The sequence below is a fragment of the Vipera berus genome, assembly GCF_964194415.1.
Source record: "Vipera berus genome assembly, chromosome: 7".
Classification (NCBI taxonomy): Eukaryota; Metazoa; Chordata; class Lepidosauria; order Squamata; family Viperidae; genus Vipera; species Vipera berus.
This window is the reverse complement of record NC_138209.1, coordinates 2,676,885-2,689,514: the sequence shown is the minus strand read 5'-3', so window position 1 is coordinate 2,689,514 and position 12,630 is coordinate 2,676,885. Positions and strand designations below refer to the sequence as shown.

The 12,630-nt window shown below is 48.9% G+C and overlaps 1 protein-coding gene across 1 annotated transcript in view; it reads right to left on the bottom strand.

The window, feature by feature from the left end:
- ADAM33 (ADAM metallopeptidase domain 33) overlaps nt 1-12,630 on the bottom strand; it is a gene marked incomplete at its 5' end in the record, with an annotated part of 71,587 nt that overhangs the window by 12,454 nt on the left and 46,503 nt on the right. Inside the window, 7 exons of the mRNA XM_081333319.1 lie at nt 330-442; nt 3,217-3,294; nt 4,408-4,612; nt 6,960-7,068; nt 8,323-8,518; nt 10,662-10,751; nt 12,027-12,204. Coding sequence (XP_081189445.1) covers nt 330-442; nt 3,217-3,294; nt 4,408-4,612; nt 6,960-7,068; nt 8,323-8,518; nt 10,662-10,751; nt 12,027-12,204 — 969 coding nt within the window. The remainder of the gene's footprint in view (nt 1-329; nt 443-3,216; nt 3,295-4,407; nt 4,613-6,959; nt 7,069-8,322; nt 8,519-10,661; nt 10,752-12,026; nt 12,205-12,630) is intronic.

Here is a 12,630-nt window from a genome sequence, read left to right as displayed (position 1 = left end):
ATCCATACTTCCATTTATTCATCCACCCTTCCATCTTTATTTCCATCCATTTATCCATCCATCCTTTCATCCTTATCTCCTTCCTTCCTTCCAGCCATCCATTCAGGAGGAGGGAGGGAGAGAGGAGGAGGGAGGGGAAGAAGAGAAGGCAGAAGAGGAAGAGAAGGAGGAGAAGGAGAAGAAAGAGAAAGGGAAAGAGAGAAGGGGCAGAAGGAGAAGAGGAAAATGAAGGAGAAGGAAAAGAGGAAAATGAAGGAGGAGGAAAAAGGGAGGAGGAGGAGGAGGAGGAGAGGAGAAAGGGAGAGCAAGGGAGAAAGAGGGGGGGCAACTCACGGTCTTGCTGTACGGGGCCGCTATCAACGCTGCCTCCCAGTCCCGGCTTCTCGCAGAAGGGAGGAGCCCAGCCAGCGTCACAGTGACAATTCTGGTTGCTGTTACAAACCTAAGACAATTAGAGAGCGTGCGGAATGAGCCACAAGGTTGTTTCCCGGGCTCCGGGTGCAAGCGCTGAAAAGGGCGGGAAGGCCCATACAATCCTAAAAGCTCTGACACCCCGAGTTAATTTTTCTTCCCATTGTAACGTAACTGTCAACTTTACAAAGGAGCAGGGCTGCCACCACGATTTCTTCTCCTCGTTCTCAGTTGCCACACAGAACGAAAGGAGGAGGGGGGGAGGGCTGGCCCGGGCGCTTAGTCTGTCATCATAAAACTTCGGTCCCATGGGAACCAAGGTCATCAGCTGCTCCCGGGTCTTAAAAGAGACGGGACGTTGCATCGAAAGCCCGCCAAAGAATCCTTCCGGGGAACGTAGTTGCTCGCGTCTCGTAAAACTGGCTGGGACGTTTGGCTCTGCGTTGGGGAACTGTTACTTGCGGATCCAGACTTGGTTCACCTTTGTCTGTGCTGAGACTTGGCGACGAAACAAACCTGTTCTTGGAGGAATTTGCAAGCCTCGGAGTTCTGCTTCATTGGTTCCTGTCTGTCGGAGAGGAACTAGCAGAGCTGGTTGGCTTGATCGTTTCTCTTTGGAATGAGTGCAGATGTCAAATGGAAATAGAGGCGGTCCTTGACTTACAACCAGAATTGGGGGGGGGAGGCGGAATCTCAGTCACTGAGAGAAGCAGTCGTTAAGCAGGACGTCAGGCGCCTGCTTAGCTGAACGATCGCAATCCTGGGACTCCCGCTTACGCTTGTTAAAGAACCTCAGGCATCATTAAGCAGAGGGAAACTAACGGTCCCAGGTTGCAAGTCCCTTCCTTCCCAATGTCGTAATTACAACTGGTTGTAACTCTCTGCTCCGAGTCTGAAAATCCCGCTTGGCTTTGCAACCGCGGGGTGCAGAGACTACAGCCCTAATTGACCCACACTTCTCACATTCAAAGATGCACCAGGTAAGCACGGGCAGTCCTCGACGTATGATCACAATGAGCCCCAAATTTCCCCTTGATAAGTGAGACAAGGTTGTTAAGCCACTTTTGCCTCGTTTTACGACCTGCCTTGCCATTTATACGCAAGGGTGCAGGCATATACACACGTATGCATATATAGCACGTCTATCTCTGTCTTATGTATGTGTACGCTTTTGAGAGCTGGCAGCAACATTTCATTTTTAATGTGTGCCAGTGTGCCCACAGTAAAAAAAATGACAATAAAAGTTCTCTCTCTTATTTCTCTTATAGCTCTTAAGGGAATCACTGCAGGTGTTAAGTTAGTAAAATTAAACCGCTGCTCCTGGTGTATGACCCAGATTGGATCCTGCAACAGGGAGGGAGTCAAGCTCTCCTCCGAAGCCCCTGAAGGCAGGACAAGAAGCAACAGATAGAAACTAATCAAGGAGAGAAGCAACCTAGAACTCAGTGAGAACAATTAACCACTGGAACTGCTTGCCACCAGAAGTTGTGGGTGCTCCATCACTGGAGGGTTTTTAAGAAGAGACTGGGCAGCCATTTGTCTGAAACGGTATAGGCCAGGGGTAGGCAACCTTGGCTCTTTTATGACTTGTGGACTTCAACTCCCAGAATTCCTAAGCCAGCTTGGCTCAGCTTGGAAACCTCTCCCTTTCCCCTCAGCGAGGCTGGCTCAGGAATTCTGGGAGTTGAAGTCCACGAGTCATAAAGCGGCCTAGGCCTAGGCCAGGGGTAGGCAACCTTGGCTCTTTTATGACTTGTGGACTTCAACTCCCAGAATTCCTGAGCCAGCATGGCTCAGCTTGGAAACCTCTCCCTTTCCCCTCAGTGTGGCTGGCTCAGGAATTCTGGGAGTTGAAGTCCAGGAGTCATAAAGTGGCCTAGGACAGGGGTAGGCAACCTTGGCTCTTTTATGATTGGTGGACTTCTACTCCCAGAATTCCTGAACCAGCTTGGCTCAGCTTGGAAACCTCTCCCTTTCCCTTCAGCGTGGCTGGCTCAGGAATTCTGGGAGTTGAAGTCCACGAGTCATAAAAGAGCCAAGGTTGCCTACCCCTGATATAGGGTTTCCTGACTGAGCAGGGGGTTGGACTAGATGACCTCCAAGGCCCATTCCAACTTTTTTGTTGTTGTTGTTGTTATTTATTTATTATTTATTTTATTTAATTGGATTTATATACCGCCCTTTCCCGCAGGACTCAGGGCGGTTTACAGGGTATTTAAAACAGGAAATACAAGAGTTAAAAACAATTAAAAATAATTACAACAGTCCCTGAAAAAGTAAAAAACCCCAATTAAAATTAAAATTAAAATTGTTGTTGTTGTTATCATCATCATTCTGGGACACATATATTTGCCTTTATTCGTGATAACACAGTCGTTAAGTGAAGCTGGCTTTCCCCTTTTGCTTGTCAAAAGGTCAACAAAAGGGGATCACGTGTCTCCGGGATGCTGCGACCGTCATAAATATGGGTCATTTGCCCAATGTCTGAATTTTTATCACGTTGACCCTGGGGATGGCTGCAACGGTCGCAAGTGTGAAAAACGGTCATTATTTTTCAGTGCCGTTGTAACTTCTAACAGTCACTAAACAAGCCGCTGTAAGCAGAGGACTGCTTGTAATCTATAGAGTTGCTATAGACACGGGCCAAAGGGTTCATTTGCGCACCTGCCTCCAGGTCAGGAGTGCATTAAATGAAATTCTCATCTCGTTTTTGCCACACACACGCACACACACCGCAAATTCCCCGCAAGGAGAAGGTTGGCATCTAACTTCAGAAATAAGCCAAGGCTTTCGCTGCTCACTCACCCCGTGGCCGTGACATTTGGAGACGCATTTATCCTGTTCGAAAAAGGAAGCATTTTGACACCGCTGGTCTTTGCACACCTGGAAGGTAAATTCACACACACACACACACACACACACACACACACAAAGTCATTATTAGCAAATGAGAGGGGATGTGATTAAACAAGTCTGATTCATTAGGTTCCCTCAAGTCACATAATCAAAAAAACCAAAACTGACGCTCGGCAGCTGCATAAACGGATTTTTCTCCCTGACGATTCCCTTTTTCTAGCTTGCGGTGTCATAAAAAACAGTCCAGCTACTATGCTGAGTTTCTGGCCACTGCATGATCTACAGCAGGGATAGGCAACCTGGACTCTTTTATGACCCGTGGACTTCAACTCCCAGAATTCCTGAGCCAGCATGGGGAAACTTTGGCCCCTTCATGGCTTGTGGACTTCAACTCCCAGAATTCCTGAGCCAGCATGGGGAACTGCAGCCTCTTTATAACCTGCGGACTTCAATTCCCAGAATTCCTGAGCCAGCATGAGGAACTGCGGCCTCTTTATCACTGGTGGACTTCAACTCCCAGAATTCCTGAGCCAGCATGGGGAAACTTTGGCCCCTTCATGGCTTGTGGACTTCAACTGCCAGAATTCCTCAGCCAGCATGGGGAACTATGGCCTCTTTATGACCCGTGGACTTCAATTCCCAGAATTCCTGAGCCAGCATGAGAAACTGTGGCCTCTTTATGACTGGTGGACTTCAACTCCCAGAATTCCTCAGCCAGCATGGGGAAACTTTGGCCCCTTCATGGCTTGTGGACTTCAACTCCCAGAATTCCTGAGCCAGCATGGGGAAACTTTGGCCCCTTCATGGCTTGTGGACTTCAACTCCCAGAATTCCTCAGCCAGCATGGGGAAACTTTGGCCCCTTCATGACGCTTGGACTTCAACTCCCAGAATTCCTCAGCCAGCATGGGGAAACTTTGGCCCCTTCATGACGCTTGGACTTCAACTCCCAGAATTCCTGAGCCAGCACGTCTCAGCTTGGAAACCTCTCCCTTTCCCCTCAGCATGGCTGGCTCAGGAAGTCTGGGAGTTGAAGTCCACCAGTCATAAAAGAGCCAAGGTGGCCTACCCCTGGCCTACTGCATCGTGAAACATAGAAGGCAGAAGTTTGGCTGCCCTTTCCCTTGTCTGGAGGACTCACCAACCCATCTCCACACTTGGTGCCCGTCATCACAAGCCCTGGGTCGGAGAGGTCTCCCTCGTCATCCTTGGTGGCATAGACTAAAGTCCCCCGGCACTTGATCTCCTGCCCGTTAAACCGGATGGTGGTGTCCATGGAGATGGTGTTGGTCCCCTTGGGCTTGGCAGCCGAGCTTTGACACTGGATCTTCCCGCACTTGGCATCTCTGGAAGGGGCGGGGGGAACGAAAAAGAAGAAGTCCTATCAGGTGGAGGATTCAAGAGACAGGATCCCTCGGGGATCTGGATCTCGTCCAGGTGTCCTCGCAACGATCAAGGGAAAACGAGCAGGGCTCAAGTCATGAAGTCCAACCACAAGCTGTGGAAAGCATCAAGGTCCTTCTCCGACAAGGGTTGTGGGGGGACCATCCACTCTTAGCCAGGGCAGAGATTTAATTAGGCCTGCACGGAATGAAAGACTCCCCTTCTGTTGTTGTTGTTGACCAATTTTGCATTTATTTCCAAAGTTAAAATATAAAATTTAAAAAAAAACAAGAAAGGGGGGGAAAAAGAACAAAACAAAGACATAAAAGGAAGGGAGGGAGGGAGGGAGGGAGGGAGGAAGGAAAAGAGGAAGGAAAAGAGGAAGGAAGGAAGGAAGGAAGGAAGGAAGGAAGGAAGGAAGGAAGGAAGGAAAAAAGAAAAGAGAAGGGAGGAAAGAAAGAAAAAGAAAAAGAAAAATAAAAGAAAGAAAGAAAGAAAGAAAGAAAGAAAGAAAGAAAGAAAGAAAGAAAGAAAGAAAGAAAGAAAGAAAGAAAGAAAGAAAGAAAGAAAGAGGAAGGAAGGAAAAAGAAAGAAAGAAAGAAAGAAAGAAAGAAAGAAGAAAGAAAAAAAGAAAGAAAGAAAGAAGAAAGAAGGAAAGAAAGAAAGAAAGAAAGAAAGAAAGAAAGAAAGAAAGAAAGAAAGAAAGAAAGAAAGAAAGAAAGAAAGAAAGAAAGAAAGAAAGAAAGGAGGGAGGGAGGGAGGGAGGGAGGGAGAAAATGTGTGTAAAGCAAAATATCAAACATACACATAAAATGTCCCCCTTGACGGAATACTGATATACAGTATTTCAAAAGAACATGTCCACAATTTATTATTATAATACTAATACTACTAATACCACTAATGATGATGATGTTTGAAGGGACCTTGGAGGTCATCTAGTCCAACCCCCTGCTCAGGCAGGAAACCCTATACCATTTCAGACAAATGGCTGTCCAGTCTCTTCTTAAAAACGTCCAGTGTTGGAGCATCCACAACTTCTGGTGGCAAGCGGGTACGAAGATATTACAGAGGGTGGTGGGCACAGCACAAGACATGGTGGGCTGTCCCCTGACCCCACTGGATGACCTCGCCAGGGCCTGCTGCCTTGGAAGAGTGAGGAAAATCCTCAGGGACGACTCACACCCTGGTCGGTACCTCTTTACTCTCCTACCATCGGGCAGGAGATACAGAAGTATAGCCAGCCATACCAACAGGCTGAAGAACAGCTTTTATCTTGAACGGGAAATAATTTTATAAACTTTATGCATAACTGACTTGCGAGGCCGGCGGTGTTGTGCAATCAGTTCACATGGTGTAATAAGATGGAAGGTTGGTGTCACTGTGAGTTGTGGTGGGGGGGGCACGAAGGGAGGCTCAGCCAATCTCAATGTGTACACGGTTGTACTTTGACAATAAAGGTTCATTCATTCCTCACTGTTAGGAAATTCCTCCTTAGTTCCAGGTTGCTTCTCTGCTTGACTAGTTTCCATCCGTTGCTTCTTGTCCTGCCTTCGGGCGCTTTGGAGAAGAGCTTGACTGCCTCTTCTTTGGGGCAGCCCCTGAGATCCTGGAACGCTGCTATAAAGCCACCCCTAGCCCTGATACAGAATAACAGAACAACACAGTTGGAAGGGACCTTGGAGGTCATCTAGTCCAACCCCCTGCTAAGGCAGGAAACCCTATACCATTTCAGACAATTAGTTGTCTAGTCTCTTCTTAAAAACTTCCAGTGTTGGAGCATTCACAGTTTCTGGAGGCAAGGAGTTCCACTGGTTAGTTGTTCTCACTGTCAGGAAGTTTCTCCTTAGTTCTAGGTTGCTTCTCTCCTTGATGAGTTTCCATCCGTTGCTTCTTCTCCTGCCTTCAGGGGCTTTGGAGAAGAGCTTGACTCCCTCTTCTTTGGGGCAGCCCCTGAGACACTGGAAGACTGCTATCATGATTCACTTAAACAACTGCGGCAAGAAAGGTTGTAGAATGGAGCAAAATTCCCTGAGCAAACGTCTCACTTAGCGACAAAAATGTTGGGCTCAGCCGTGGTCCTAAGTCAAGGGCTACCTGTATCAATCAATTCCAGGTTGAACTACCCTCTGCCCACTGTAAAAAAACCAACAACCCCCCCAAGTGATCCCAATCACGGGTGCCCCTCAACTGGGACGGATCCCAGTAGCAAATGGGAATCTGTTGGGTTGACGCTGCTGCTGCTGCAAACGTCCTCTGACTAGGCGCCTCAGAATGAACATCTGGATCCCTTCGCGGCTAGGCGCTCACCTCTTGGCACACTTCACGTAGTTGCCTTGGCGGTCTTTCCCACAGTTGCCGTACATGTCACCAGCCCTGTTGACATCCTGGAAGCAGGCATCGGGGGCTGGCCAGGCTCCTGTGGGGCAAGAGGGGATCCAATTAGGCCTTGAAAGTGTTTTTTTCCCCGAGCGCATTTAAAAGAAAGATCAACTCAGGAAAAATAGACTGGACTGGACTGGACTGGACTGGAATAGAAGAGAAGAGAACAGAACAGGGAATGGAATGGAATGGAATGGAACAGAACAGAATAGAATAAAATAGAAGGAATGAAGAATAGAACAGAACAGAATAGGGAATGGAATGGAACAGAACAGAACAGAACAGAACAGAACAGAATAGAATAGAAGGAATGAAGAATAGAATAGAACAGAACAGAATAGGGAATGGAATGGAACAGAACAGAACAGAACAGAATAGAATAGAAGGAATGAAGAATAAATAGAATAGAACAGAACAGAACAGAACAGAATAAAATAGAATAGGGAATGGAATGGAATGGAATGGAATGGAACGGAACAGAACAGGATAGAATAAAATAGAAGGAATGAAGAATAGAACAGAACAAAACAGAATAGAATAGAACAGAACAGAATAGGGAAGGGAATGGAATGGAACAGAACGGAACAGAAAAGAAAAGAACAGAACAGAATAGAAGGAATGAAGAATAGAATAGAATAGAATAGAATAGAATAGAATAGAATAGAATAGAATAGAATAGGGAATGGAACGGAACGGAACGGAACAGAACAGAACAGAGCAGAGCAGAGCAGAGCAGAACAGAACAGAACAGAACAGAACAGAATAGAATAGAATAGTAAAAGTAATAAAAACAGGATACAAACAAACTGTCCTGGTTCTGACAGACGAAACTCTTCAAAAGAACTTCGAGGCGTTGTTTACCTTAAAGGAACATTTATTCGAGTAACAGAATATCGGCACTTACATAATCGAAGCCAAAAACTGAATTCCCCTCCCCTGAGGCCGTAGCATCAAAGCACAATTCCCTCCTCCAGTTAACAGTCATAAATCACATTCCCCGATCAGCTTGAAGCGCGGCCTTCCTCTCCAGCTCTCCAGCCCGCCAATTCTTTATCAGCTCTGGGCTCAGTAACCTTGATTACCACGCTAGGTTTAGTGTTGTTATGTCTAGCTGGACTCTCATTCACATTCCCCCCCCCCCGCCAGCATCATCTAACTCTAAAAGCGAAAGGGAGAAAGATGGCTACATTTCCATCTGTTGTCAATGCAAATACATCCGATGTTAGCAGCGTCGACACAAACAAGTAAAAACGATGGGCTGAGAGAGAGCCAGTGGGAAGGAGATGCTTACCTGGCCCCCACAGCTGGACACACTGTTGATGGTGTGTCATGCACATGCCATTGTAACAATACTCCTCTGCGTGGGAACACGTCGAGCCATCCAACAAGTAGACATTGGCTGGGCAGTAGGGTGATGCGCCTGTGCAATATTCCGGGAGGTCGCACGATCCGCTTGGCTCACGACACATGATCCCGGCTGTCTTGAGCTACGGAGGACAAAGAGAAGAAGCTTCCACCAAAGCAGCAAGGATGGCCAAAGAATCACCTTTCATGGAATCCATCTTGGATGGGAGGTGGAGAACGTTGGTTCTGCCACCGACGGAGCCGCCATGCAGGAGAACACAAGCACGGGACCACAGTTGAGACTAAGACCCCTTTGAAGAACTCTCCGTGTGGTGGAAGGTAGTCTGGATTCCCAAAAGGGAGGGGCTGCATTCCAGAGGAGCAGGAGACGACCCAGTTTCAGAGAGTTTGTGTAGGAGAAAGAGGAGAAAGACGGCTCCTCCCTACTAGTTCCCAGAGTACAGATAGTCCTCGACTTACGGCCGCAATTAAACCCAATATTTCCGTTGCTAAGCGAGAACAGTTGCTCGGGGAGTTTTGCTCCGTTTTGCAACCTTTCTGGCCACGGTCGTTAAGTGAATCGCTACAATTGTTCAGTTGGTAACACGGTAGTGAAATGAAACCGGCTTCCCGGCTGACCTTGCTCGTCAGAAGGTCGCAAACACTGCAACCGTCATAAGTAAGAGTCAGCGGCCACAGATTCCCAGAATTTTGATCACACGACCACGAGGATGCTGCAACAGTTGTAAGTGTTAAAAACGGTCATAAGACACTTTTCCGGGGCTGTTTTAACTTCGAACACTCACTAAACTAAGGATTGTAAGTCGAGGACCATCTGTAGTGTCTAGTGCACGGGTCCACAACCCCCGGTTCGTGGACTGGTACCGGGCTGCGGCATGCCAGCAACCGGTCCGTGCAAACAAGCAAAGCCCCATCCGCGGGATGCAGGCAGCATGCAAAGCCACGCCTTTTTTCCGTAGGGAAAAAATCCTCTGTCCACGGAATCGGTGATCCCTGGTGTCCAAAAGGTTGAGGGCCGCTGGTCTAGTAATTAAGGCAAATTATCAGTGAAAGATCTGCCTGCACAACATACAAGCTGAGTGCCACAAGGCTATTTTCTTTCGATTGACGGTAGCAGGGATCAAACCACGATTAGTCTAGGTCAGAGATCCCCAACTTTTGGGGCATCACCAGGGACCGTTTCCTTGGAGAGTTTTTTTCCCACGGCTTGGAGAGTGCATGATTTTGCGTGCTGCCTGCATCCCACGGATGGGGCTTTGCTTGTTTGTGTGGACCGGTTGCTGGCAGGCCGCGGCCTGGTACCGCTCCACAGACTGGGGGGGGGGGTTGGGGACCCCTGGTCTAGGTCAAAGCTGGGCAATTAATTTTCTCCAGGGGCCATGTGACAAACTGAGACCGTTCCGGAGGACCACGCCAAGAGGTGGAGCTCAATTCTGCGCAATATTAATTTTATCACCTATAAAGCCCTAAATTCGGTGGTTTCGATTAGCTGCTACTGGTAAGGGTGCATGTGGCATCTTATTTGCATTTGATTTCTAATTTCCAATTGGCCTCAGGTGGGCTGGAAAAGGACAGTCAAAGGGCCACATAGGGCCCCGGGGCCGTAAAAATGTGCAGATCTGTTCTAGATCAGGGGTCCCCAACCTCCAGTCCGTGGGCCAGTACCAGGCCGTGGCATGCCAGCCTCCGGTCCGCACAAACAAGCAAAGCCCCATCCGCGGGATGCAGGCAGTACACAAAACCATGCACCCTCCGGTCCGTGGAAAAACCTCTCTCCACAGAACCGGTGGTCCCTGGTGCCCAAAAAGTTGGGGGACCTCTAGGCTAGATAACCTGCTCAAAACTGTCTTAAGATCTGCGACAGTCTGTTCGCACCAATCTCCCACCAGCTCTGAGAAAACTGCTCATCTGGAAATATCAGAAAAAGCCTTCCCCGCCCCCCCCCCCCACATTGCAATTGTCCTCGCGAGACAGTCCTCATTTAGCGACCGCCTCATTATGTTCGTCATTGCGATGGTGATGAAAAAAGAAACTTCGCAGGTCTGTAAAGCCAAGGAAAGTTCGACATAAAAACTGTAAAAGTGTGGCGTAGCTCTTCCGTGACCCGCTTTGCTTAATGACCGAGTCGCCGCTCCCGACGGGGGGTCGCAAAACGAGGACTAGCTGTGCTGAAATCTCCCGTTTCCTCCCAAGTCAAGTCAGACGCTTTGGCCCCGAGAGTTTCCCATGCTCCACAGCCTTGGGCCCGCAAAACCCTTTATTTACCTTGCAGGAATTACAACATTCCCCGTGGGCGCACTCCGCTCCGGCTTTTAGGGTGCAATTCTGGGGGTTACAGCAAGGATTGGTGCATTCCTGGGGGGAAAAAAAAAAGGAAGTGGATTCTTTTCAATCGTGATCCGTTTCTAAAGCCCGGCACTTGGGGCCAGGAAAGCCCAGAGCATTCATTGGGCCTCTGCTGAAAAAGCTTTGAAAATTTTTCCACCAAGACTGAGCACATTTGGTTAGTTGATGGCTGAAGTTAGAGAGTGAGCCCAGGAAATGGGTTAATTCGCACCCAGGACCGATCAATGTATTCGGTGAACACAATAGGCGTTCTCCAAGCTTGTGGGTTGGTTACGAGGCGAGGAAACATCTTCGGAGGAGTTTAAGGGGTGTCCATGTGGCTGTTCCTTCTGTTCGTAAGGGCTCCAGGTGTGGGTGTGTCGAGTGAGGGTCTTGTGAGGGTGCGGGTGGGGGTGTTGAGTGAGGGTCTTGAGCTGAGTCTTGTGATAGGTCAGGTGTGGGTGTCTTGAGTGAGGGTCTTGTGAGGGTCCATGTGAGTGACTTTCATGCCTAAAGTGGAACTAGAACTCACCGTCTCCTGGTGATTGGCCCAAAGTCACCCAGCTGACTTTCACGCCTAAGGTAGAACTAGAACTCACCGTCTGCTGGTGATTGGCCCAAAGTCACCCAGCTGACTTTCACGCCTAAGGTAGAACTAGAACTCACCGTCTCCTGGTGATTGGCCCAAAGTCACCCAACTGACTTTCATGCCTAAGGCGGGACTAGAACTCACCATCTCCTGGTGATTGGCCCAAAGTCACCCAACTGACTTTCATGCCTAAGGTAGAACTAGAACTCACCGTCTCCTGGTGATTGGCCCAGTCACCCAACTGACTTTCATGCCTAAGGTAGAACTAGAACTCACCATCTCCTGGTGATTGGCCCAAAGTCACCCAACTGACTTTCATGCCTAAGGTAGAACTAGAACTCACCGTCTCCTGGTGATTGGCCCAGTCACCCAACTGACTTTCATGCCTAAGGTAGAACTAGAACTCACCATCTCCTGGTGACTGGCCCAAAGTCACCCAGCTGACTTTCACGCCTAAGGCGAGACTAGAACTCACCATCTCCTGGTGATTGGCCCAAAGTCACCCAAGTGACTTTTATGCCTAAGGTTGGAACTAGAACTCACCGTCTCCTGGTTCCTAAGCCAGCACCTTAACCACGTGTCATGTTTGCCCATCAGATCCTTCTGTTTTGACCTTCTCCCTGCCTCGCTGCAAGACCTGGCCCCCTGGCTTTCCTCCAAGTCGGCCTCGTTCCCCCCCCCAGGTTCACCCACCCCCCCACTTGCTTTCCACCTACCTCGGTCTCTCCGCAGTCACATTCCTCCCCTTCCTCCAGAAAGCCGTTGCCGCACTTCTTCCCCACGACCAGGTCCTTGGTGTCCGGCAGGTTAAACAGACAGGCGCCGCCCCCTTTATGGAAGTAGCCCTCCAACTGCCTGCGGCTGCAGGTGCTGAACACACGGGGGAAGGGGTGCCTGGAATTTGGGGGGCGGTGGGGAAGAGGGGGGAAGAGAGAGAAAGATACCAACTCAGGACGAGAAAAGCAGGATTCTGCAGCGTTTCCATTGCTGGTCCGAATCTGAGAAATAGTCACCCGGCCAGATTTCATGGCTGAGGCAGGACTCGAACTCAGAGTCTGCTCATGACTGGCCCAAAGTCATCCAGCTGGCTTTCATAAGTAAGGTGGGACTAGAACTCCCACTCTCTCCTTTGTAACCGTCATAGTAATAACAATGCAAAAAATAGCAAGAGCAATACAGTGGGAAGGGACCTTGGAGGTCATCTAGTCCCAACCCCCTGCTCAGGCAGGAGTGCTCAGGTGCTGAACATTTCAGCAAGGTGGTTGTACAGAGGGAGTCCTCGATGTACGACCGCGGCTGAGCCCTACACTTCCGTCGCTA